The sequence below is a fragment of the Lepisma saccharinum genome, chromosome 4, assembly GCF_977018435.1.
Source record: "Lepisma saccharinum chromosome 4, izLepSacc3.1, whole genome shotgun sequence".
Taxonomy (NCBI): Eukaryota; Metazoa; Arthropoda; class Insecta; order Zygentoma; family Lepismatidae; genus Lepisma; species Lepisma saccharinum.
The window spans coordinates 55551526-55578691 of record NC_139232.1 but is presented as its reverse complement, the minus strand read 5'-3'; the positions used below and the strand labels follow the sequence as shown (position 1 = coordinate 55578691).

General features: G+C 40.0%; 1 protein-coding gene across 1 annotated transcript in view; it reads right to left on the bottom strand.

The window, feature by feature from the left end:
• Hecw (Hecw ubiquitin protein ligase) overlaps positions 1-27166 on the bottom strand; it is a 313224-nt gene that overhangs the window by 226644 nt on the left and 59414 nt on the right. Inside the window, exon 2 of the mRNA XM_083120523.1 lies at positions 6571-6713. Coding sequence (XP_082976649.1) covers positions 6571-6667 — 97 coding nt within the window. The 5' untranslated portion in view covers positions 6668-6713. The remainder of the gene's footprint in view (positions 1-6570; positions 6714-27166) is intronic.

Sequence of the window (27166 nt, the reverse complement as noted above, 5' to 3'; positions counted from 1 at the left end):
TATGTTATTCAGCTCTCCTCCGCTTCGTCCAGCCTAATCCTGTTCTCAGTGTCCTCATCCGGTTCCCATGGTTACCGTAAATAACCAGTGGACATCGATTCTTCCCGGGTCAAGTATGTTCGGGAGAAATCCCCTAGTATTAATAAATTTCCTGTTGTTTCACGATGTGCGCCAGGAATATATATTATACCCTTCTCAAGGAGTCCTTTACGGCACGAACCCGTGTTCCAGCATTGCATGTAAATGGAGCCGTGACCGCATTTCGAAGTTCATGGTTTCACCTCCACTTTCGTATTTTCTTCCTAGTGTATGTGTAAAGTTGACGTGGACGCTACATTTTTCCTCTGCATTATTCAGCTTGCATTTCTGCTACACCTGAATACTACCAAGATAAGGAAAAAGTTACGGTATCTGGAATGTTGGGTAAATTTACATAACAATTTACAATCTTGGAAATTTGAAATGTAAGAACGTTCCAAAGGATATAACCGAACAATTATTAACGCCAACAATGTGACTCAATTCTGTTCTTGATAGTGACAAATTCGACTTTAGAAGCAGTTTCCAATTGCAGAGTACTCTAGCGTAAGTTTATTAAAACTATTAGCAGCATATGCTTATCATTCTCTACAACAAAATCAGTTTGAAATCTTTTTATTGATTTCTTTCTAATAGACCCATAGATCGTTCCAGTCTGGGCACTCGGCCAGTCCGCTTGTTGTTGATAGCATTTACAATGTCTGCCGCGCTACTCACCCAATGGCGCTGATAGCCGACCCTTCCTCTTCTACCGAAAGCAGATGAACTTACGATTCAGAGGCCTGTAATTTGAGTATTTAGGTCTCAGAGGAGGCGCCAGAAAATATTGGCCCGATGAGTAGGAGCAAATATCGATAAATTACAATGGGCAGGCATAATAGCCATTATGTGAGTTACTATTACATAAACACGTGTTGTGCGGGTGCGGTTGTTCTTGATCACATAGTCGAACTTTTATTAAGTGAGGTTCGTGAGACTATCATTTTGTAACAATAATATATATACACGCACAGTATAACAATAAAGATCCACCCACTACCAGGGCCCACGCGCACAGGTGCAATTTGAACGTCTGCTCTACAAGGGTCATAGTCATGTATCCAAGAACTCTAGTAAGGGTCGGCGTTGAGCGCTTCTAGCGGATAAAACTTGAAATTCAGCCAACGTATTGTTACGGCAAGAGCGCCCAAGCCGGAAGGGTCCTAGTAGATTAGAACAAACCTTTTGAAGCATAATTGTTTCAACGTTATTTGTTATTGTGGCGACAGTTAAGGGATTAACATTCAGAATCCCAGGTATGATTCCACTAAGCTTGATATACATTACTTATACGTTATCATCACTGCCATGAATCTAGATAGGTATTAAGAAAGAAAGGTGATGAAAATAACTAAAAAAATTATCAGCTTTCGATTTATAAGTGAACATTTTTATATCAGTTACTTAAAAAAATGCTTATACGTAATGCAACTTACCAGTCATTGCCAGTCAATCTATGGTGGATATCGTTGGACAAAGAATTTCATAAAGCGACGCTGACAAAATTAGTGTTTCTATACCTAATTCTGAAAATCAATTCCAATATTTGCTGTCGCTGCATTATATTTAACAATTTAAAGAGCATAACACGTCACTGAATCTAGACCAATGAGCTAGAACGAAATGTTATTCCTCAAATGACCTTTGGAAACCTCTTGAGGGAAGTACGACCTTCACAACGCGTCATAAACAGCTGCCAGGTCATGGCCTTTCTCTATCTTTCTTTAAGATGGCGCGAAAGCACGTAAGCCTTTACTCTAAGATTGTTATCATCTTTTCCTTCTTCAATCACTCTGGCATACATTTTGCTTGTATCTTCAGAAGAGTTACTAATAACTACAGAAGAACGCTTACCAGCAGATTCCTATCCGCTCTTGGGGTCCCGGGTTCGATACCCGGTGGAGGCACACAGTGGTTCGAATCCAACTTTAAACTGTAGGTCCAGTCCCAATTAGCCATTCTGTGCATAAAGTGGACTTTCAATCAATTCAATCAATCAATCAATCCTCTTGCGAAAAAGGCATTGTTTATATTTGGTAGTAGCCTACCTGCCACGTTTCACGTATTTGCTAACAGATACTTCGAACAAAACCTATAAACATTTCACCAGTATCAAACATTTAACAGACTTTATGAAAAAAAATATAACTCTCATGAGTCCGTTGTGCTGATAGTAATGAAAGTACTCTCAACATTTACATTATGACCTGGAATAGCAAACAAATATTCAGAAATTACCGTAACTTGAAAAGGTTCCAGAAGTTTAATCTGGGGTAGCTTTTACCAATAACTTTGTTCTATATACCCCATGCTTTGCAATCCAAATGTTTCATAGTAATGAGAAACACCTAGTTTCATCAGCATAAACTCCAAGGCAAGAGATTCCGCTCAGGCACTGAACAGTGACATCATCAGAATGCGGCCCCAAAACTTTGTTCATTAATTTCTTCCATTTTTCATCTAGCAGGAGAAACTTTTATTTTCATTTTTGGACAATGACTGAATCAAAATACATTTCACTATTGGAAGTGCAGTCCATAGACTTGTAACTTGCATGATTTTTCTCTGTTCAACTTAATTAATATTGTGTGACGCTCAAAATGTAGGAACTTTATGATATTTTTCAAAATTCCTCCCGAACGCCGGACATGTCCGGACATTTCCGGGAAAAACAGGACGTCTGATAATCCTATACATGTGAGCTTGCCTGAGAGGAAATGTTCACTGCACATTGTGTAATGTTTCCTTTGTTTATTAATGTTGGCACGATTTATTCTCGCCAACCAGAGACCACATCTTCTGATTGCACATCCCGTGCCGTGAAAATTCGAGGATAAACGTGAGTTTCTGTTTAAACAACTGAATATTGCATAATCGTAAGCAAGGTTCAAATGTCCCGCCTGCTTGAATTCCGTATCTTTACAAAAACTTGCCTCCATCATGGCTGCTCGATTCCACGCAACAGTTTGTGACGTAGGTGAAGCGTCATCTTGTGCTAGCACGTTTCAACAGTACGGCTGTGCCTAAAAGGTACAAACTATAGTCTTGACGGGATTGACGTCACCTAGTGCAGTTCGAAATACTTGTTTTAGAAATATCATAGCATTTTGAAATGTTCTTATACATACATTTCCACACATACCTCCGTGTCTCCCCACTCGTTGTTCATTTGTTTGAAGACAAAGGTATGTGTGGAAATGTATGTATAAGAACATTTCAAAATGCTATGATACTTCTATGGCGAACTGCAACCGAATCACTGGTCTGTGAAATTATCGTTTTTCGCATCAACAAGAATGACTCGTAATATAATTAGAGAGCTATCCAGAATCACAAGACGAAATTGGGCCTGATGCTGCATCAATTGATAGCATTAACTTGAAATATTCGGTGAACAATAAACACAACGACGTTATTTACGTCACAGCGCAAGGAATAATAGTAACTGTATAATAAGTAACGCTGTGTCTAGGCGTCCGAAACTGGGGCTCCAAATTTCATTCTAAGATTTATTTTCAGGTTAATATAGCAAAAGAAAACTGTTCAGCTTTTGGGAAATTCTCGTCTGTTTTCATCTGGGCCTATTTCAGGAATGGGCCTAAAAGCTGCAGCATCAATAGCACCCACCTTAATCCGGCCCTGTTCTTCGGTGAAATCTTTTTTCTTCTTCAATGGGACCTTGAAACAGTTTTGAAAGCAAAATATGTTCTCAATTATGGTTGGAAATTGACACCACCAGCATAAAAATTATGTACAATTTTATGTACAAATTGAAGTCAATACCGAAACCTGTCATCTAACGAGAAAATATTCAATCACAGGAACGTAGATTATCTGCGTGAAAGCTGTTGGATCTCTGTAAACGGATTGTTTTTAAAGAATATGCATTTTACTGTCGATCGGCGTAATTCATGGACGCCCTTAGAGGGGCACATACACCTCCCCCAGAAAATTGAATTTCCACCTAAAAGGTATATATATATATATATATATATATATATATATATATATATATATATATATCACATAATTTCAATTTAATCACAGTAATTTATGTTAATTATTATAGACATATACTGTGAGCAACCTCCATTTCACGTAGTACACCGTGGAATGCATTTTGCAGCCTAGCGAGGCTTTGACGTCTGTTCTGTACACACAGCCAGCATAATCACAGACAAATAATAAATTTGTCTGTGGTATAATCCTCTGAGTGGCTAATGTTGTGTCGTCCTTATGTGTTTGTGATTGTCGCTTCATCCATCTCATCACTATTCATCTCCATCGTCGCGATTATCCAAAAGTGACAGAAAAGCGACGTAAAATAAACAAAATCAATCATTCAATACACTAGAATTAGTCTCGCAAGTAAACCTTGACAAAGACAGTAACGAATTTTAGCGTAGGCTTGCTTGACCGGTGAGTAAAAACTAGGTGATGTCATATGGACGTATCTTAGAAGGTAGTAAATGCATTCTAATTTAGCTTTTAAAGTAAATATTCTGAAAACATTAATTTGAGGGGATAAAAGTTTTATTTCTTTCTATTCTTGTATTTCCCCCACCTGTCTACTTATTGAGGAGGAATAATTTCATTGCATTTTAAACTTCTTATAAACCAAGAAATTAGCACAAAAATGTGAATCCATTGCGAGACCGCCTCGCATTGACAAATCTAGGAAGTAACTACATCTCACGGGAAGTTTGGCATTCTCCTCTCTACACCTACTTTTTATGCTCTCACTAATTGGCTGTTCAGGGAGTCTATAGTGTAGAAGGAGAGATTGATGCGCATAACTTATGCGCAGAGGTACGAAAACTGGTATGTGAGACTGCAATGTCAGTGCGCGGTCGACTTGTGCGCAGAAAGTCAAGGTCTCGCAAGGCGCAACTAACGTAGGAATCTATCTGCAGAAACGGCTAACTGAAGCCGATGTCTTTCCAGAAGAAGAAAATAAGAAAAATAATAATAATAAACCATCGTATTTGTAGACTTGGATGGCATTACCGCTCGCATAAGCATTTCTTTCACTTAAGCTTGTTCATGTTATCAACACGAAGCAAAATATGAATTGGCAAAAGACGAAAAGGCAGCCAAAAGTATCAACAAATGTCTCATAAGGATAGAAAGACTTGATCCCTAAGAGTTCCAAAGGTCGTGTTCGATAAAAAGAGCAGAACCTTTGAACTTTACGTATCTTTCATTCATAATTTCTGCTTATGTCAATCACCTCTTCAGCTTCCCTTATTGATAAACGCTAGAGAAGACAATGAACTTATATCTCGCCACTTCTTTACGCAATTCGACTTCTTTCATCATCACGCATGATATAATATTACCACAAGGGAAATTCAAATAGAAAACGGAATGGATTTCGTCCAACTTTGAGTATTCCAGATCATCATGAGCAATTGGATTAAACTACGAAGCAAGTAGCTATTTTTTTGAAACCTTAAGACTTAAGACTGCATATTTTAATTTATAAGATTCCTAATAAAAATAGAAAAGTCCCACACCGTGGCCATGCGGTCTAAGGCGTCATGCTTTGTGCTCCGACGGGACGTGCGAAGGTTCGAGTCTCCTCGGGGAAGCGTAACAACTTTACTGCTGAGATTTCGGCCTATGTATGTTGGCAGTGACCACCCACCATCGTGAGGAAATTGGGGAGCTACGAATGACTAGCGCAATCCGGTCATGGAAACCTACAACAACGACTGGGGGGTTCGTCGTGCTGACCACACGTCACCCCGTAACTAGATGATCCCCCATCTCGGCATTCAATAGTTGATACGTATTAGAGTAGCCTACATACAAATATCCCCATGAGTAGAAAACAATATGGAAAAAATAAAAACTATTTGCATATGTTAAGCAACCAATTGAACTGTTACACGTACATACACTTCAAATTATACACAACCTGTATACTCGTTGCACTGTACAAGGCGTTGTTTGTTAAGTAGGTTCTTACTGCTTCTATATGAATATTTTGGAGTGAAATGTTATGTCTACTATGTTCTATGATTATCGAAATTATTACAGTGAAACCCCGATTTTACGTTCTAGGAGTTTACGTTTTCCCACATTTTACATTCATTGTTCGTGGTCCCAATAAAGATAATTCATTTCCCGAATCTTTAAGTTATTTCAGCTTGGTCACATGAAAACCATAAATTCGGCATTACACTGTATTATTATGGTCTGTACTGGGTCATGTATCTGATTATTTTTGGCACGTTTCCCTAAATATTTCTTGGCAAGGTGCGCTGTAGGTTATACATTAGTCACAATGTTTGTAGAACACCTTCTAAGGCTCGTTTGTAGCCTTAGAATGTGTTCTTACATGATGCCTCTCACCAGTCTAATATTTTCTCGACAAGGTGAGATCTCGTGACGATACCAAGCTTGACAGAGCTGAAGAGGTTCGTGAAGACAAGAACTCCTGCCTCGTCGCCATGCTTTATTTTTATGCACTGAGAGAGCTGCACTCACCCTGTTGTTGGTTCCCGGTGGCGGCCTCATTCCCCTGGTCCTGCTGGCCGGGACTGAGGGGGTCCTGTTGTGCAGCTCCAGGCCGCTCGGCCAACATGGGCTGGTAACTAACGGCCCTCCTCACTGGGCCATGGTATCTTTCCCTGGAAAAAAAAATGAGAGCATCGTAAACCAATTTTGAACAGAAACCTAAACATAGACTGTAATAGAAAGCCACTGAAACAGGTTACAGTTTATAAGTATACCTGGAAACTGTTTTCCACCAGAATAGAAAAATAGTCAGAAGTGTCGAACAGTGTCTGGAGAGCAGCAAAGCATATCAATTGAACCAATTGGGAAACGTGAAATATGGACCAGGCTCAGACTCCAAGTATATAAAATTGTGATGGGACCAATACTATTGCATGGAAGTGAAATATAACGGACTAAAAGACATATTCAATTCAAATTTCTTTCAGTAAAGGGCGAAGTTTAGCTGCGGCTGTCTTGGTACCTAGCCCCAAATGGACACATATAGTCTACTACATACTAAAAGGGAAGCAGCCCCAGAAAAATTAAGAAACCCAAGAATATTTAAGATCTTTCTACCTTCAAAACGGTCGTTAATAAGTGACAATTTGAAAGTGAGAAGTAGTCTTTCTCTGCCTTTGCAAACTCACGTCATTTCTTGATAAAAATGTCCATTGTTTGCAATGTTTGCAAACGATCATGCTCATACATAATACCTACGTATGTTATTCTTCTGTCACAAATCATAGTTTTTGCGCCTCTACTGTGCTCCAAAGCTTTTAAATATATATTTTAAAAAATGCTTCGCTGATCTGCCTCAACGCTGGCAAAGACAAAAAGAAATCCCTGTATGTAGATATTTAACAGTACAGTTTGCAACACCTAACAGTTACAGTACCAGATCTTACTGATAATACTGCGATTACATATCAGCCTCTGCTGATGAGGACAAACATATCGTACATAGAAACTGGTCTGTAGTTAGATGGTTCAAGGTCACAGAGTCCCGTTTTCATTTCTTGCTTCCTCTCTGAGCCTGGGGTGTTGGGCGAAATACACAGATGTTTTGTCAAATCGCCACAAGATGGTGCTAAGGGTTGCTATTTCGAAAACGCACTGATTGGAAGAACTACCAGTTTCTTCCTTTGAGATGGTAGAAAGTACTCATGGAAAAAAATAAGTAAAAATAACTGAAACCCAGCACAACCGGCTTTGCTGTAATGGAATGCACGCGCATGTTAAAAGCCAAATACACAAAAAATAATTACTAAAAAAAAATATTCACATAACAAACATGAAGGTAATTCAGGTACGCAATAAAGGTAGCTTAAAAATTGAAATCAATACATGACCATGCATGGGCTCAATACACGAGCAAGAATAAAATAGTCAAGGACTAGCGAAGTGTATATGTTGGGAGGGGGATAAAAATACATGTTATGTGCATTATGGGATGGAGGGTTAGAACGAAATGTTATGTGTATTATCAAGTTGTGAGAATTCGATGATAGCTTCTCTTCGTGAGTGCACGAACACAAGTAATGTCCATCTGACAATAGATTATTGAGTTTGTTTTTGGAGTTGTAACGATTGGTGTAGGCTGTGTAACCAGAATAGAGGAAAATAGGAACCCTAAAAATACTTCCTGGAGGCAAGACAACAGCACAAGGAAGAAGACACAGGCTCATGCACTGTCCTGCATGTACGAATCTTGACTGTGTGTTGCTTTATTTTTGTGCAGCAGTGCATTTGGATGCTTGAGACGGGACCGAGACTTACCCTTTGAGACCAGTGTTGCCACATGAAGGGAAATTTCCGTTTTTGAAGGGAAATTTGGAGCTAATTTTAAGTGAAAAGGGAAATTAGATGAAAAATAGCGAATTTTCAGGGAAATATTAAGACAGACTCAATATTAATTATATTAAACATTATAAGAGATTCCAGTTTTGAAAATGAGATTTTTTTAAAAAAAATTGTCGTATACTTTGTTCTGATAGGAAGGGTGGAATTTGGGTTGGTCCACAACTGGCTACCGTTTGGGGCTGGAGGTTATTGACCATTCACCTTTATGTCCCGGCTTTGAGAGTGGGTGGCTAATTGCAAAGATGGGGATGAGTGATGATATGATGAAATTTATGAATGGAAACTCACAAACAGCCATCCCAGGCCGGGATTTAAAACCGGGACCACTGGCGTCGTAGTATTTCAAAGTTAAATTGTTTAACATTTTATATATACATACGAACATGGATCAACGATAATATTTATTATTATTATTAATTCTTTAGATGAAGGGAAAAATTGGGCGAAAAAGGGAAATTTTACCCCTTGCAAAGGGAAATTGTGCTTACAGATTGTGGCAACACTGTTTCGTAATGATTTTCAAAGTAAACTTTTTGGTCTCCACCTTGTCTTGTCTCGGCGTGCACAGAGGGCGGGTTAGTGTCGTTTATCTTCATACTCCATCACTTGGCACGGACGTCCGGAAGGGGGGGGGGAGTCACGCCTCCCCCCTGGAAAATGAATATCTACATGACATGATAATTTCAAACTGAATCACTATTATGTGGAAATATGCCTCCTTTGCCCCCCCCCCCCCCCTTGGAAAAAATCCTGCGGACGTCCATGCCCCTTGGGCATAGATTTCCTTTTAAAAGAATCCATTAAAACGTGATACAACTCGACCAAGGAAAGAAAACAAAAACTCTGGTCCTATCGTCAAATTTTCAACCGTAAGCGAGCAAAGGTAGCGTGGGTGATGCAATCAGATGCTTACAGTGCACTCCTGCCTTTGCGTTGTCAGAATCTGCGGAGGAAACTGTAGGCAGCGAAACTAGAGACGCAATATTTGACGTTCTTGAACTATTGGACAACATGGCAAGGAAGGAGAGTTATAAATATAGCAACACGGAGGCGCTGTAGGACAAAGGGGAAGCGAAGGAAATAAATGACTGTCCACTTTAGTTCACGAGTTTGCCTGGGTTTTTCTCATCTTGGTAAAGATGTAAATATATAACTGAACGCTAAAGTGTACAAAAATATGCAACTGGATTGCCACCAAAAGTGATGGCAGCTTCTAATCGACGGTGAAAGGCCGTCATCCTTAGTCTGGTTTGATAGTAAATGGCACTGTGGGAATTAACGTGGGGGTGGGTGGGGTTGCAGGGGAACCCTCGCCCCTCCCCCACACAATATTACTTTTATCCCCGCCACGGATGTTTTTATCCCCCTCCAAGAAAAGGCAATTGAAAGTATACAGTATACCAGGGGTTCCGGAACTTTTTTGTTTCACGGCACCTTAGTATTTCAAGATTCTTCTGCGGCATCCTTAGTGTTTCGAGATTTTTTTCGCGGCGTCCAAGTCAGAATCAGGAGCGTGTATTCCAGGCTAGATAGGCTATCTGCGAAGCCTGAAGCCTAGAGACTAAAGAAAAATCGATTAGAAACTGTGAATAAAACCACTAGTAAATTCTCTCTGATAAAACTAATTTCAAAAAGAAGATAATGGCGATTCTGAATTTGGCAACCTGAATTCTTAGGAGTTGGCAACTTGAATTCTTAGGAACTTGGCAAATTGTATTCTTAGGGGTTTGGCAACCTGAATTCTTAGGAGTTGGCAACCTGAATTCTTAGGAGTTGGCAACCTGAATTCTTAGAAGTTGGCAACCTTAATTCTTAGAAGTTGGAAAACTGTATTCTTAGAAGTTTGCAACCTGCTGCTGTTGGGATGGCAACGTGACGCAAAATGTGTGTGTCTAACCACTTATACCAGGGGTTTACGCGAACCTAGTCTTCTCCCTTCCTCCATAGCTTAGGGCTATGTGTTATAGTGAGATAGTCCAATTCTTGGGCTCAGCATACGCCACTGGTCAGAATGTAGGCGTATGTAACACTTGCAACGCTCACTTAGTATGGTTAAAATTCAGAAACATTTTTTTGTGTAAAAAGTACTAAATAAGCACATATTTTGAACTATCTTATACTTAATTTCAGTGAAAATATTGGAACATTTCGCGGCGCCCCTCTAAGCCAGCCACGCGCCCCAGGGCGCCGCGGCGTACACTTTGGAAACATCTGCAGTATACCATTTCTTAAGTATGTAACAGACACAAGTGAAAAATAATTCGTGTCCATAGTAGTCCAGTCATCAAAATTTCCCAGCAGAAAAGTATGCAGCCTTGAGGATTAAAGGAGGACCATTCTGCAACTGACCAAGTTCTCCGAACATGGATTGAAGTGTTCACAAGAAACTTGTTGGTGGGTTTTAATTGTCATGAAGTCTGACCTGGAAATGGAAATTTGGTCAAGTTTTCAGTGTTACTATTACAGTTTGATAGATCCTCTTGTGTTTGGGTTTTCTTACAATGTATACCGCGTTTGTTACAACTTGTCCCGCTTCTCGCGCTAGCTGATCGCTGGATTTACTAGCAGAAACCATGCGGCGTTGCTGCTGCAGGTCGCGTGAACTCCGTACTGAGGAAAGTCAAATCCAGGCAGCCAATTAAAATACGCAACGTGGCAACAGCGTCTACGTAAGCGCCTCTCTTCTGGCTTCCATTCGCTCCTCGCTGCCCAGCAGACGACTTTTTCCTCGTTTCCCATTGGCACCGAAACTGTCGAGCGATCGCTAGCGCGGGAAACGGGACAGGTTCTAACAAACGCGTTTTTTTGTTGTTTTTTTTATAAAAACATTGTTTCTAAATTACGTGTAAATGTATTAAATAAGCTTTAATGACCTAGGTTAGAACCAATGTTCTAAGGTGCTTAGAACCTCTTTACTTTAGTTTACTGACTGCTATAAAGCGTACGCTTTTAGAAGGAACATGAGTTCAGCCAATACCCAGCCAGTGCTGTCGCGCTGTTGCCAAACCAACTGCTAGCGGAAGGGAAACACAGATAATTCGCTGTGTCCAATATTCAGATTTTTATGGGTATAATGCATGCACGTGATATTTGAGTGAAATATATAGTGAAGAATTCTACACAGGATTATATCATATCACTGCAGCATATAAGAGAAACTCGTACCTAAAAGATGTTTGAAGGTACGTATTTATTGTAGGAGAACTGCAAGGTCCTCTAAGAACCTAATGGGTTCTATTGGGTTCCGCAAAAGGACCGGAACCTTTTTTCTCGCACACAATTTAAATTCGGTCCAAGTTGCGTATTGTTTCATTTCAATACCGAACTTGGACCTTATTTAAACTGATCGGAAAAAAAGTTCCTGGACCGAAATGAAATACTTGACAGACAAAAAGGTTTTTTACGGTCCAGAACCCATTTACTCTTGCTGATTTTATATTCTGGACCGGAATTAAATTCGTGGAACTTTAACAAACTCTGATCACACAAGTACGCTACTGGGTAGGTATCTCCCACAAAGCAAAAAGTTAAATTCTCAATGTGGCAAATAGTGTAACAAATATCCCGGCATCGACACCAAAAAGGGTCCCCCTTACGTCTACTCTTCTCAAATTCAAGTAAAACTGAAAACCATACTACAAAACGTATTAGAAGGCGGGATAAATATGGGGGAAGGAAGGGGACGACTGCATCCGTGAGTGTTTGTACGATAGTATCCGCCTCCGTACTCAGGAAATGACGTAACATGCGAGGGAGTACACAGTGAACAAATGAGATGGATAATACGTATTACGTAGACATTGCAGAGTACACAGCCGCGGGGCTCGCAAAAACATTTTCTCACCTTTCTCAATCCTTCTCCGTTTCTTTTATTTTTTCCTCTTGCTTCCTCAATTGCTACGAGAAGACGAACAGAATTCCAGGGGCGAGCATTAACATTGCTTATCCTGATTCGCAGGAAGCCGGATCTGAGTTGAAGGCCTTGAACCTGACGGTTGCGTACATCGCTATGCATTATGCTACAACAGGCAGTGTTGTCTGCTTTCCCTTTTGCACAAAAAATCCCATTTTCAATCACATGCTTTCCCGTTTTCGACTGAAAGTGTGTTCCAATTTGGATGAAATTTCCTGTTTTCGACTGAAAGTGTGTTCCAATTTGGATGAAATTTCCCGTTTTCGACTGAAAGTGTGTTCCAATTTGGATGAAATTTCCTGTTTTCGACTGAAAGTGTGTTCCAATTTGGATGAAATTTCCTTTTTTTCTTCTGAAAGTGTGTTCCAATTTGGATGAAACTTTTGTTAATTTTCTTGCTCCCCTTTAAATAGGTGGTTGATTGTTGCATGCATCCTTCCATATCGAAATAATATCCAGATGAGATCAAAAATTGTACTTGTCTTGTTCATACAATATTCAAAGTACGTAAAAAAAGTCTAAATCAAAGCATAATGTACAGATTACGTCCCACTTGATGTCCAAAACATGTCCAAAAGTGATCCAAAAATGTCCAAACATATCCATTTCTGGATATCTTTTGGATATCACGTATGCAGACAAATGGATATCCAGCAGATATCCAGTTGATGTCAATTGGACATTCCTGGATATCTATTGAATATCCAGAACAGAAATTTCCAAAAGATATCCGGTGGATATATTTTGGACATTTGTGTGCTGTGTGGGTAGAATATGTCATCCATATGTCAGCTAACATATTTTTGTATTTTGAAACTTTATAGTTTATTATGAATATAAATTTTAACTAGTTTGGTGGATATGCTACATCGCTGACAGTATACAGTACACTTGGACACTTAATCGTGCAGTTCGCAACACTGAGGACATCAGCAGCTGAACCGATGTCACTCTCTGCTTTCTTCCATCCCTTACAAGCTGGAAAACCAAATTTGCCCCAACACAACCGCCCTCCCATTGACCCCTCAAGGTCGGCGGGTGATTTCTCGGGCTCCTGGTGGCATTAATGGCCAGGGTGTTTTGTCAACACGTCGCGAGAGGGTGTTGATGGCCCCATATTGGAAAAGGACGAACCTTGGAGGCTTGTAGGTTGATATTCTGTTGAGGCAAGCCGGAAGAAATAATGAGAAACCAAAAGTTAAAAAATTAATTTGTAACATTTATGCTGTGGGCCACCACTGCTGGCCTTGCTGTACCGGAGTGCACGCGCATGCAATCACCGTGTAATCAAAGAGTCCCGGGTTCGTTTCCTGTTGGATTGGTTGAGTTAGTTTTTTAAGTCCACTTTATACAGAGTCAGGGTAATCGGGACTTGACCTACAGTTTAAAGTGGGATCCGAACCACTATGAGCCTCCACCGTGTATCGAACCCGGGATCCCTTGATTACAAGGCTACGACGGTTTGCTGTTGGAAACGCTCAGTGGTTCCAGATTCTACTTTGAAGATCCATTCCCGATTATTTTAATTTTGTTACAATTTGGATCTCAAACGAGCCTTTGTTATTGCCTAGATGTGAATAGTGCTGGGTGTTTGCAATTAATGTTGCCGTAATCAGAGCTCTCTGGAGCCTATTTGAAGCATCGGATTGTCGTGAAACAGAGACTATGAAGACAATGGAGAAGCGAATGCCGACGTGAAAAGAAAGTTCAAATTTTCACCACCAGGTGGCACTGAGGCTTCAGCAACAACAACCAGTAATTTGAGTTTATGACAGTACAGGAGTGATCAGTATGAGCCCCGTCAACATGAAAGAAGCTTTGGAAACATAAGAGAGCGTTACCAATGGTCCCACGAAGAGTTGTCCGGGATGTTGTTCACTGTGCACGGGATATCAGCGCCACATTTCAACCTGGTGGTGGAAATTTAAACTATTTTTTCCGTCAGCATTCGCTTCCCCATGGTCTAACATAGCCTTTCTACCAAGTTTCAGCGCAATCCGATTCTTCAAATGGCTCCAGAGGGCTCTGAATATGGCAACTTTAATTCTGGCCATGCGGTCGGTATGTGTGTGGGTGTGATTGTGAGTGATGGTGTGTGTGTGTGTGTGTGTGTGTGTGTGTGTGTGTGTGTGTGTGTGTGTGTGTGTGTGTGTGTGTGTGTGTGTGTGTGTGTGTGTGTGTGTGTGTCAGGCCCGTAGCTAGAACTGGCCTCCAGGGGGGCTCACGGGTTATCAGGGGGGCTTTGTAAACCAAGGCCATTTTTTAAAAGTTTAATAGTATTAAATGAAGAATTATGTGTGTCGGGGGTTATTAAGTTAATTTAAACTATAAAAATTTAGAAATTTCATACAAATACTACAGTTATTTTTCTATATCTTCTAAAACATATCTTGAAGTGCTAATGATTGCTACTGACACCATCCCTTAACACACACTCCATACTATTTTTGATGATAGAGATATTTATATCATACATGTTAAAATGTACAATATTCACGTCAATCATAGTGCCTATCATACATTCCACCCCCGGCCAAAGGAATAAAACTTGGGATCTGCTGACATTTGACGCAGATGCGGAAGTAATGTGGATGATGACATCAAAGTCACAGATTTCTGTCAAATGAGTGGCTGCAACAGGGACAGGAAAGGTACAGATAAAGAAGGCTCCCTATGAAGGAACTTTCTAAAGTCTAGAGAATCTTCTAAACACTTGCCGCTGCTTAGACTTCTGCTCATAAACAAGATGAACGAACGAAGTTGTGAACAAAATAATATATTCTGTCTACATTTTCACTCTTCACATCAAACAAATTAGAATACAAAATAGTTTTACCTAATGTCAAGGGGGCTGGCGGCAATGCCAGGGGGGCTGACCCCCCCCTTCCATGGCCCCTGCCTGGCTATGTGACTGGTGTGTGTGCATTAACATGAGAATAATCAATATATGTGTTTCTGTGCACAGGTAGCTAGAGCTAGCTATATGTTACCGATTATTCTATTTCTTTCAACAACTTGAACCGAAAAATCCCGTTTTCAAGTAAAATTCCCACCGTCGAGCAACACTGACAAATGCCCGCGGTTCCTCCAGCAAGGTACCAGGTGGAGGGAAAAAATGTGAGCCCAGAGGAATCCGTACCGAATCTTGCACAGAACGGTTGGTGACCTTACCTGTTCCGGGGTCACACGTGCCATATCATTATAAGGAACATAAAAGAGGATTTCGCATTTGAAACGATCGCTCGGAGCGCGCTGGAACCGCCGACAATAATTCATCAGCGCCACGGCTGATGGCTTCATAAATAGCAGTAATGCCATCTGGTGGGGAAACTGGGAAGCTGTTCGAGGTTGATAGCCACTCACGGGAGAAATTGTTCGTATCCATGGGGACCACTGAAAAAATGCTGATTTCTGTATAGTGACTAATCAATAAAGTTACCAGATCACTACCATGCACAGTTGACACCAATTCGAGTGACCCGGATGACAATGTATGCTAGGGCCACCAGTGGCGTATACCGGGTTAAGAACCTGGACTATCGCACCATATCATAGTGTTCGAATGGACAAAAATTTGCTGGTGGGGTGTTTTTTTTTTTTAACTCATTTGGGGTGGCAGGTTGAAGTGATGAGACTCTGTGATTAAAAATATATACCTCATAAATAAAACATGGAAATATACACTGTCAGTAAGGAAAGGATTTCAAGAATTTCATTCTTATTTGCATAAATAAGAGGCCCATGTTGTGAAATATTATGTAGGCGTATATACGAGAATAAAAATAAAATTTCAACCTACCTATTTTCACGATTTTAAGTTCGGGTACTCCTTGTTGGCGCAGTAATAACGTCGTTGCCTTGAAACTAAGGGGTTCCTGGTTCGATGCATGGTGGTTTACCACTTTAACTGTAGGTCCGATCCCCATTAGCTTATCTGTTCATAAAGTGGACATACAAGAAAAATTCACAACGATTTGGAGCTTATCGTCATTCGTAAGCCGAATAGACAGCTTGTTAATTATGTCCCTCATTTCAGTTCACTACACAACACAGCACATTTCATTCACAAAAATACAATCCAGTCACTACTGTATTCACACGCTGTCTCTAAATAAATTCCACGCACCAAGACCACTCGACGCGATCTAGACTAGAACTGGTCCGTGTCATTTCGATAAACCATTCCCACTCAGCCAACAATTTTCTACTCCCCACTGTATCTCTACTTGTTTCAAGGCCAACGACCTCTTTTTCAACTCCTCTGCAAGCGTTCAATGTTGTTCTTGTCCCTGCCACATGACACTATCCCCTTGCCCGCGATAATTTGGCTTCAAAATTCCCCATTCCTGGGCAAATTACATGCTGGGAAAAATTGGTTTGCAACATTGACCCAGACTGTTGAGGAAGTTCAGAGGGTTTTTTCCCCGCCATATGCAACCCTGTTCTCTCTCCTGTAACAGTTTGACTGCACAATTCCCCGATCCTGGGGAAATTACATGGTGGGAAAAATTGGTTTGCAACATTGATCGGAGCCCTGTCAAGCTTACCCGTCACCCCCGTGGAGTTGCCAGCCAGCTGGGCCAGCCGTTTCGTGAATTCAAAGAAAGCGGGCAATGTTTCCAACTTCTAAAAAATCAGGTTCACCTTCTTATTGAAATAAACAATTTTATGCACATTTTCTGATAGATATTTTTTCTGTATTTTATTCCCCGAGTCTTGACTTCGCAGATAGCCTAGATAGCCCCGAATATACGCCTCTGAGGGTCACGATAAGACCCGGCTCCCACTCACAGCGCAGAACGGTTGACACAATCCTGTTTCTCTGCTGGCTGTTTCGGGGAGGGGGGATTTTAATGTTGTCGCTTGTTGCCCAAACAGGGGGGCCAGTGCAAGTTTCTTCGCAGGTAGATGCGGCAACAGTGGGTCACTGCCATGGAGGCGTTCCCCTCCCCGGGATTTACTCGCACTCTAGTGCAGTGTTGCCAGATGAAGGGAAATTTCCCTCTTGCAGGGAAATTCGGACCGAAATTTTAGCCAAAAGGGAAAAGGGAATTTCGATGAAAAATATCACAATTTCAGGGAAATTTTAAGACTTCTGACTACATTATTACAGTTCATGTTAAGTTCCAGTTTCATATTCACATTTTAATTTTTTTCCTGATCCTTCTTATTTCTGTTCCCTTGAATATAAGCCTGTATCTATTTATATTTCTCTTAAGTTTATTGTACGTTGCTTTTCTGTATCTTCGGATAATTGTAACGATGAGAAATAACGATTTAATGGATTCCTGACCATGATTTAAACCTGGGACATCTGACCAGAAAGCGATGAAGCTCACATGTGTGTGAACAATTTGTGTAACATTTTTTATTCACACGAACATGGATCAACGGAAATTTTACTAGTACTATTGCTGCTGCTACTACCACTACTACCACCACTGCTAATAATAATTATTATATATTATTATTATTATATTTGTTTAGGTGAAGGGGAAAAAGTAGTCCAAAAAGGGAAATGTTGCCCCTTGGAAGGGAAATTGTGTCCTCAAATTGTGGCAACACTGCTCTAGTGGTGCATCTATCTCTCCCTGAAGTCAACGAGTCCAGAGTTCCATTGTCTTTGCATTTCAACAGTTAGTGTACTGAAATGCATAGTCGTTCCATTTTGTTATTAACTTTTGCACACCTCATGCAAGAAATTGATTAAAAAAGTTTGCAGCAGTGGCGGAGATTTGGCGAGCGCGGGGGCATCCCCCGCACCTTATGGCTCCACACTACGACCTCTTAATGCTAAGCCTTGTCTACGAAGTAAAAGTAAACTGGCCTTGGCCGTCCGCCCCAATTTTGGCACCCAATCACCGCTACTGGTTAGGAGGAGAATTTAATTCTAAACCTTATGTTGTGTGATCGCTGACATAAAAATCTCATTTTTGGAATTTTGAAAACTGTTGCATCATTTATTCCTTGGATTAAATGGTAGAATATGCAGCTTTGGCTTTTCTTGTTCTGTTCGAATACTAACTGAACTTTATTTCTGTTAATAGCAGCTAAAACAACAACTTCCTGCTTTTTATAAATTGAATTGTCGTGTGCTGGTTCGATGTCCGTAAAAAGTTCAAAGAAATAACAGTTGGGCTGAAAAGTTCGTAGGCTAACATAGTAAAAAATATTTTTTTGACAAAATTCGATTTTATTATTCAATATAGTTGCCTTCGAGGGCGATACAACGATTATAGCGGTCATACAATTTTTCGATGCCATTTTTATAGTACGATTTCTCTTTAGCCTCAAAATAGGCCTCAGTTTCGGCGATTACCTTTTCATCAGTGCTAAATTTCTTTCCAGCGAGCATTCTTTTAAGGTCTGCAAACAGGAAATAGTCACTGGGGGCCAGATCTGGAGAATATGGTGGAAGCAATTCGTAGTATAATTCATATAATTTTGCCATCGTTTTCATTGATTTGTGACACGGTGCATTGTCTTGATGAAACAGCACTTTTTTCTTCTTCAAATGGGGCCGTTTTTTCGTGATTTCATCCTCTAAACGCTCCAACAACGCTATGTAATAATCGCTGTTGATGGTCTGGCCCTTTTTGAGGTAATCGATGAATATAATACCATGCGCATCCCAGAATACTGATGCCATAACCTTGCCAGCCGACTGTTGCGTCTTTCCACGCTTTGGATTCGGTTCATCACGTGCAGTCCACTCGGCTGACTGTCGATTGGACTCTGGAGTGTAGTTATGGAGCCATGTTTCATCCATTGTAATACATCGACGGAAAAATTCGTGTTTATTACGGTTGAATATCGCTAAACATTGCTCCGAATCATCAAAACGTTGTTGCTTTTGATCGATTGTGAGCACGCGCGGCACCCATTTTGCACACAGCTTTCGCATGTTCAAATATTCATGCACAATATGTCCAACACGTTCCTTTGATATTTTTAAAGTGTCAGCTATCTCGATCAACTTCACTTTACGATCATTTAAAATTATTTTGTGGACTTTTTTGATGTTTTCGTCGGTAACAGCCTCTTTGGGGCGTCCACTGCCTGCATCGTCTTCGATGCTAATTTCGCCTCGTTTAAATTTAGCAAACCACTTCTCAACGGTTGATTTTCCTGATGCAGAGTCCGAATAATGTTTATCAAGCCAAGCCTTGGCTTCAACAGTATTTTTTTTTGCCAAAAAGCAATGCTTTATTAACACACGAAATTATTTTTTATCCATTTTTTCACAATAACAAAAGCTGCTTCACTCACAATGCTATATCTCACGAACTAATTGTCCGGCAGCTGTGAAATTTATACACGTATCTTTTGAAGGTTAGTACTAAGTAAAAATCACATGGATTTAATTCTAGTAACGCCATCTATGAGTCAGCCTACGAACTTTTCAGCCCACCCGATATATAGCTACTAGCCTACGCAGGATTTTCTTTCGGAGGGGTCAGGAATTATAAAGGATAATATTACATAACTGCGTTCTAGGATGGGGGGGGGATACACAATAAAATATTTGGTATTTACCATTTAGCCCACGTTTTAAAAGTTGTTCAAAGATAAAACAGGATCATTGTAGTAGGACTTTGCATTAACCAATTTTTATTTTATCAAAATTTCTGGGAGGGCCATCACCTCCCCCCCTTGCGTACGCCAGTGCATACAGTGATGACTTTCACCTATGATTCCAGTGTGGTATATCTAACGGTGGTCCCATACCAAACAATGGAATAATTAGGCAGTACATCACTTCTATTGGTGTCGTCGGTTTGTAAGCAAGGGGCCCCGGATCCGTTGGAGGCATATTGCGCAGTGGTGCGGATACAACTTTAAACTGCAGGTCCGGACCCGATTAGCCTATCTGTGCATAAAGTGAAAAGCAAATGTTCAAACAAACAAACAGTCTTTTCTGGTGCGAACATTCTCGTGAGAGGTCATCTGCATATGGATGGTGATACCAGCATGACTTAAGCAGAAAAAGGTTAAATCTAGCGACTTCTCTTGCCAGCGTCTCTGGTTATGTTTCCACAGTGTTCGGTCCCTATAATGTTTTCCGAGAGGAAAAAGTACATGGCAGTGGCAACAATGAATTTGCGCCACATGGCTGCATACATACAGGATAAAAAATTGCCAATTTTTCAGAGCTTTCGTAGCTTCGAAACGAAGCTTCAACGAGCAAAACTGCACTGAAAAAAGTTGTTTGTTTTTATGGCCCCTACACGTTATGGAAGTTTGTGTGTGTGTATGTGTGTGTGGAGAGAGAGAGAGAGAGAGAGAGAGAGAATAAACACAAGTAAACGCGCATGACTTCCCGGAGATTCCAGCCCCAGACTCTTTGCATAATTATGTTAGTACAGGTGCATAATTGCATCAGTGAGTACGGAGAGCCACTGAAAATAAAACAATATTCAAATATTGGGCGATCCTGCCTTTGTAATGAGATGGGCAAGAGAAGTTTTGTTTCCAATGGAGGTACAGTTTTAATTGACATTTGCAAATAAGAAATGTGCAAATGCCTTTTTTACACATGTACGACACAGAAAACCACTCGCAGTACCCAATCAGCGCCCCCCCTTTCCCTCACCCTCTTCGATCATTGGTCTATTTCCCTCCTCGTCGATACGTACCACGCCGCGCCCAATCGAACCAACAACTTAATTTCGAGAGTGACAAGTACACTAAATTGCATCTAAAAGCAGCCATTAACACCCCCTAGTGTGTTAATTTACTCAACAACTGAACTCCCTCCTAAGCATAAACGGTTTTAGCAACAAGCAGGTTTTCGCAGATTCTAAAATCCAAACTTTTAGATATGTCAATATTAAATATGTAAATATGTCCATGCATGTCGTTTACCAACAATATTTAATGTTTAAAGTACATGTTTTCAACAGTTCTTTGTGAGCGCATCGAGTCCCATCGCCGCTGTTCTTGCCTTCCTAGACTGAAGCTCTCTATCTATTTACACGCGGCTTGGCTTCCCCATTGTGCAGATCGATATAAGGACCGCTAGCACCTAAGGCAACGATTCGATTAAACTGGAGCAAAATGGTCACCCTTATAAAACTTTTTTTTCCAACAGGCCTAATCTCCAGGAAGGTATCAACTCGGAGCAAGCCCCGGCACCTACCGACCTATTGGGTGAGATGAGTCAAGGAAAGAGCTTACAAAAGCTTTTCCTGCTTCCCCCAAAATAGGCAATAATTAGGCTGGAGAGTTCGTATGAACTAAGCAATCTCTCACAAATGGTAACCCTTCTTTATATTTGTGGAATATAATGGGTGAGTTTCTGGCAGAACCCGTTCTGCAACTACAAAAATTGATCATTCCATCGGCAATATGGCCCTCCAAAATTTACTTTCCCTTTCGGCTTGTAATCTAATAATTTTCGAGGTAAACGGCTATTTGGCATCCTCAGAACATGTTGATTCCAATTTAACTGATATTTTTGTAATTTCTTCCACCATTGGTTCGACCTTTCGTTTATTTTGTATTTCCTCGCTTCCAATTTTGTCTCGAAAGTTTACTCCACCAAAATACCGAAAAGTATCATTTGTAAACAATTTTTATCATGTTGACGAAGAGTTCAACATTCAACAGTAGAACAGCGGGTTGTGAAATCATGTTATGGTATCTAATTTGAATTTCTTTTCTAATCTGTTTTACAAAAACTCTTTTCAAAATTCCATTTAATTAATTATAGTTTATTAAATTTTTCTCAACATCTTTTTGGTGTTCGAACTGCGAAGCATGGCTTCCGAAATATACAGTCAATTATTTTGTCGTTTATCACTATTTACACTGTAGGATTTTTTTAAAAATCCTCTTAAGTTTTCATGTTATAATTTGGAAGAATTGATTGAAGTTTGAACGTTTGTATATCATCTCCACTTGCTGCCATCAATATCTGTTCGTCTGCAAATGATACTGTTTGTAATGCTTCTATTGTTACGTATCTCGCTTTCGTAGCTTAACAATCACTAACGCTATATGCGCGCACTTGTTCATCTCCCCATCAGTATCTATCAGCTCCCCTGCATTCAACTTCGGCTTAAAAAGCCAGTGTTTCCATCTCTTCGTGCCACTGTAATTTCCCTCAGCAAGGTAAAAATTCCCTTTCGCGCCCAATTTTTACCCATAAACCATAGAAAATTACCTCAAATGTGGAATGTAATTATATTCTACACAAGAAAAATCATCATTATTATTGAGTCTGAAGAAAACGAGCGCTTGCGAAAATGCAAAGAGAAAAGTAGGTTTTCTGTATATTCTTTTGAAGTAAAGTACGAACACCATACGAATTACCTTTATGCATCCACTCAATATAAAGCAAGATGATGTTTTCTTACGGTATTACAGTATTAATGCTTTTTTAATTTCAACTTCAAATGCACAGAATACCATAGTAAAAGAAAAACAGTTTTTATTTTTTTGGCGATACCCCGTTTACTCGCGGTAGCTCTGTCGTTATGGCGTCTGACTACCATGCGAGAGACCTGGGTTCGATCCCCGGCGGGGGAGAACCGGGAATTTTTCCACCTGTTCAAACGGCTCCGGCGCCCACCCAGCATCGTACCAAGTGGATACCTGGAGGAAACTCTGGGGGGGAGGGGGTACAGCCGGCCAGGGGCGTGGTGCTGATCACATCACCCACACCTTTGGCCGTGATCAAGAAAGTGTGGGGCCCTAACCGCACACCCCCAATACGCCTTCATGGCGTGCTGCATAGCACAGGGGAACACTTTACCTTTTTTCGCCGTTTACCGGCAAGAAAGTAACAATAAATCAAGTTGAAGAGTAGCGGAACCATTCTTCCCAGAAAAAAGAACGCATATACGTATATGTAATCTCTCAGGTACCCATTTATAAGAGGCTGGATGAACCCAAGAGTCTTGGAAAGTAAGAAATTATTATCGAGGTTGTTATTTTTATTATTTGCAGAAAATTTAAAATAATTTATTTCATACATATTGACATCTCTCTCTCTTTCTCTCTCTCTCTCCTGGTATGTGTGTGTGTGTTTATGTCGAGTAATCTTATTTTAAAACATGATACACTTCTCAGTTTCTGCTGCAAAGACAGGATTTCCAAAATTCCTGGATTCGATACTCGGTCGAGGCTCATTTTAGTTTGGATCTTATACCTTAAACTGTAGGTCCAGTCTTTAGCCTTTTTGTGCATAAAGTGGACTTAAAATCAACAACGACGACAGAAACTCTCATTCTCCCCTAAATGCCCTGCTTTTTTAATCTAATGTCTGGCGTCCAGGAGATATTTGAAAAAATCAATCGTTAATTTCCTAAATTCAAGCTTCACGTCTCTCAGTGAGTAAAAGCAAACTCGTGCAAGAATATAACTCCTGAGGGAATTTATTAGGTGATCTTGTCTCGACTTACAAAATCTCTCTCATTCTCGTCTCAACCTCGATATGCTAGTCTCCGTCTCTTCTCCAGTCTAGATGTACATTATTATTAACAAAATATACAGTGCGCTATTGCACAAACGTTCACAGAATATAGGTAAATAATTTCACTTGGTAAATTTTCCCTTTGATGCCTGGTTTCGACGCTACGAACCCTCGAAATATCTAATTTTATTCTGACTACAGTTGCATACCACTAAACCTGAGGTCACGACAACTGTCCGTAATACAATGGCGCTTTGCAATTTCTAGAAACAAAATATATGACTTACATAATCAGGTATGGGGTCTTAAGAACCTCTAGTAAAGATTTTGGAAAAAAATTCAGACATTCAAGATTCAAGACCAAGAATCACAGAGAGACACTAAGACACTTTTGAAAGTCTCGTTCTCGTCTGAATTTTACAAAGGACCCTTGGTCTCGGTAACATGGTTACTCCAATGTTATTTCCTCAAAGGTTTGATATTGAATGAATACAATTTTAAAGATTTTAATTATTTGGAGCTCTATAATTTTGAGATTTTGAAATTGACTTCTCGGATAAGTATGCTTGTGTTATTGATCATATAAGTTTTGAGAATTTTGAACTGATTATGTGTCAGATGCATATTTTTTATAATATTTATTTTACTGCATGGATCTGTGTCATACATCATTATTTTGGGACAGTGTGTCTTTTTTTGCTTACAATGATATGGTGGTAACCCTATTCTACACGATTGAAATGCGAAGTAGCCCGCTGAATTTCCCTACACAGGTTAGCTACACTGGGAAAAAAAGACACCCCCTTCCATCTTTCAGCAAAGCTGCCTCCAATAATTAACAGACCTTCAACAGACTTCTCCCTTTTTCCATCAAAGCCCCACAGATCCCCTATTCAAAATTCCCCTGCACTTTGCAAAGGGGTGAAGAAGGACCCTTGCATTTGCAGGGAACATAGGGGATGGGGGCAGTCAGTGAAAGGGAGTTTAATCGCACATGAGACGTGAATAGCACCATACGAAGCAGATAATCATGGTTGGGCGTACGCGCCGCTTTGATCAGAAATGCATGCATGCACCAAATGCATTGATAAATTCTGCTGAGAAACGAGCGAATTTCGCGGCAAGAGTGTAGGGGACATAAATGATGGTGCTTGATAAAAAAGTATTTGGTCACAGTCTATCTCCTGTCGAACTTGAGTAGCTGTGATCCAGTTATCAATTTGGTAGAAACCTTGGTAGACCCTAGAGAACTTCCCAGCGAGGCGATAACGCCAAAACATTCAGGTTATTTTTTTTATTTTTGTTACACCTCTATGTAAACCAGAATAAACGTGGTAATTACTATTACTAGGATAGATGGCAGTGTATTCCGTCTTGAAATGTCATTCCAAATTTCTAAAATGCTTCTCAATAAAGGCAGCCAAGGAAGCAATATTATGAAAGAAATATATATACCCTTTACCCTTTTAAAGATTAAATATCTTTGTATGTGATGTATTTAAGGAGACGAGGAAGATTTCCCCGCATATTTCAGTAACTACATTTCGAGTCCCAGTAACAAAAAGAACGTAAATTCTAGGCTTCAGCATTACTACTCTGCAGTATCCTGTGCCTCTTTCTCAAATTTCTCTACATTGAATTGTTGGATGTAAATACAAGGAAAATGAAATCAATAATAAAAATTACAAAATTATTACAGTAGTAGTATGAACACTGATTGAATCGAGTGATGTGATCAGCACCACCTCAACCTTTCTACTCTACGACTATTCTGCATAATTACCTGATATTCGGAAAAGTTATTTCTGGTATATCTGTATTTGTGTTCTTAGTTTACGTCATTTTCTACCACAAATCGCAACGATGATGATGCTGAGATGAAACAAACAGTACACAAATATGTAAATATCATAAGTATGTGTGTGTGGCTTCACTTACATAAGGCCTCACTAAAAAGAAAAATTGAGTTCAGTCTTCTTTAAAAAATTAAGGAAAATCTAATTATTGATAACAACTCGTTTGAACCAGTTTCCAAATTCAAATACTTAGGAGTAATATTAACAAATGAAAATTATATTAAAGAGGAAATAAAAAATAGGCTTAATTCAGGAAATGCATGTTACTTCTCTCTTCATAAACATTTGTCTTCTCGTTTAATATCTAAGAAACTAAAAGTTAAAATATACAAAACAGTAATTTTGCCTGTAGTATTATATGGATGTGAAACTTGGTCCCTTACATTGAAAGAGGAACATAAATTGAGAGTATTTGAAAATAAGATCCTTAGGAAAATATTTGGACCTAAAAGGGACTAGGAGACAGGTGAGTGGAGAAGGTTACATAATTTAGAACTACATAATTTGTATTCATGTCCAGATATTATTAGAATAATTAAATCAAGAAGACTTAGGTGGGCGGGCCATGTGGCACGAATGGGAGAGGAAAGAGGAGCTTACAGGATGCTTGTTGAGAAACCTGATGGTAAGAGACGATGTAGGGACAACGTTGATATGGACCTAAAGGAAATCGGTAGGGATGGAAAAGAGTATATAGATCTTGCTCAAGATAGGGACAGATGGAAGTCCTGTGTTGCTGCAGCCATGAACCTTCGGGTTTAAGAAGGCCAGAGAGTTAGTTAGTTTCTTTAAAGAAAACTTCGAAGATTTCTTGAAATTTCATGGTTTTAATCCGAGTCGTAAATAAGCCAACATCATGCAAAATATTATCCAAAAATCCAAAATTAGAGCGCAGTTAAGCGAACCCGGAGGGGGCCGCCACGGGACGCCACTGCGTACAGCTTTTACAAACAAAAACACGGTCACGCAAGAGAGCTCTTATGTGACGCAAGCTGTAATAAAGATAGCAGATACATCGCAAGGTCGTTATGGATTATGCAAATAGTGTACCGACTAAACTTTTATATTACACAAACACGGTCAGCCGTTGGTTGAAATTGGGTCTAGAAAGAAGACGCGGGGCTCTAATAAAGCCACTTTAAGGACAATGCAGGATAAAGAGACGATCCTTAATTCTCGAGCGTCCTTGACCTTCCGTGGAAGAATGCTTAAGTCTCTGAAGAAGCGAAAGAAGAAAGTTTCAGATTCTGAAACTGGGGCATAACGCCCGGAGCAAGAGTTAATTAAATGAAGGAAAATTAGACGACACGAAGATTCTGTCACGATCTTTTGGATAAGCTCCTCATTTTTTTGTGCTGTGTGGAGCAGTATTCTGCAGAGAATATCCGGCCACGTAGGAACACTGATACTACGTTGTCCAGTCTTCCTTGGGTTAGTCTTACCCTTATCAGAGTAAGAAAAAGCTTCTCCAGTTCGTCCATATGAAGTTAAATGTTAATTTCGAAAAGGTGGAACTTATGAAACGCTTGAAAGTCTTAC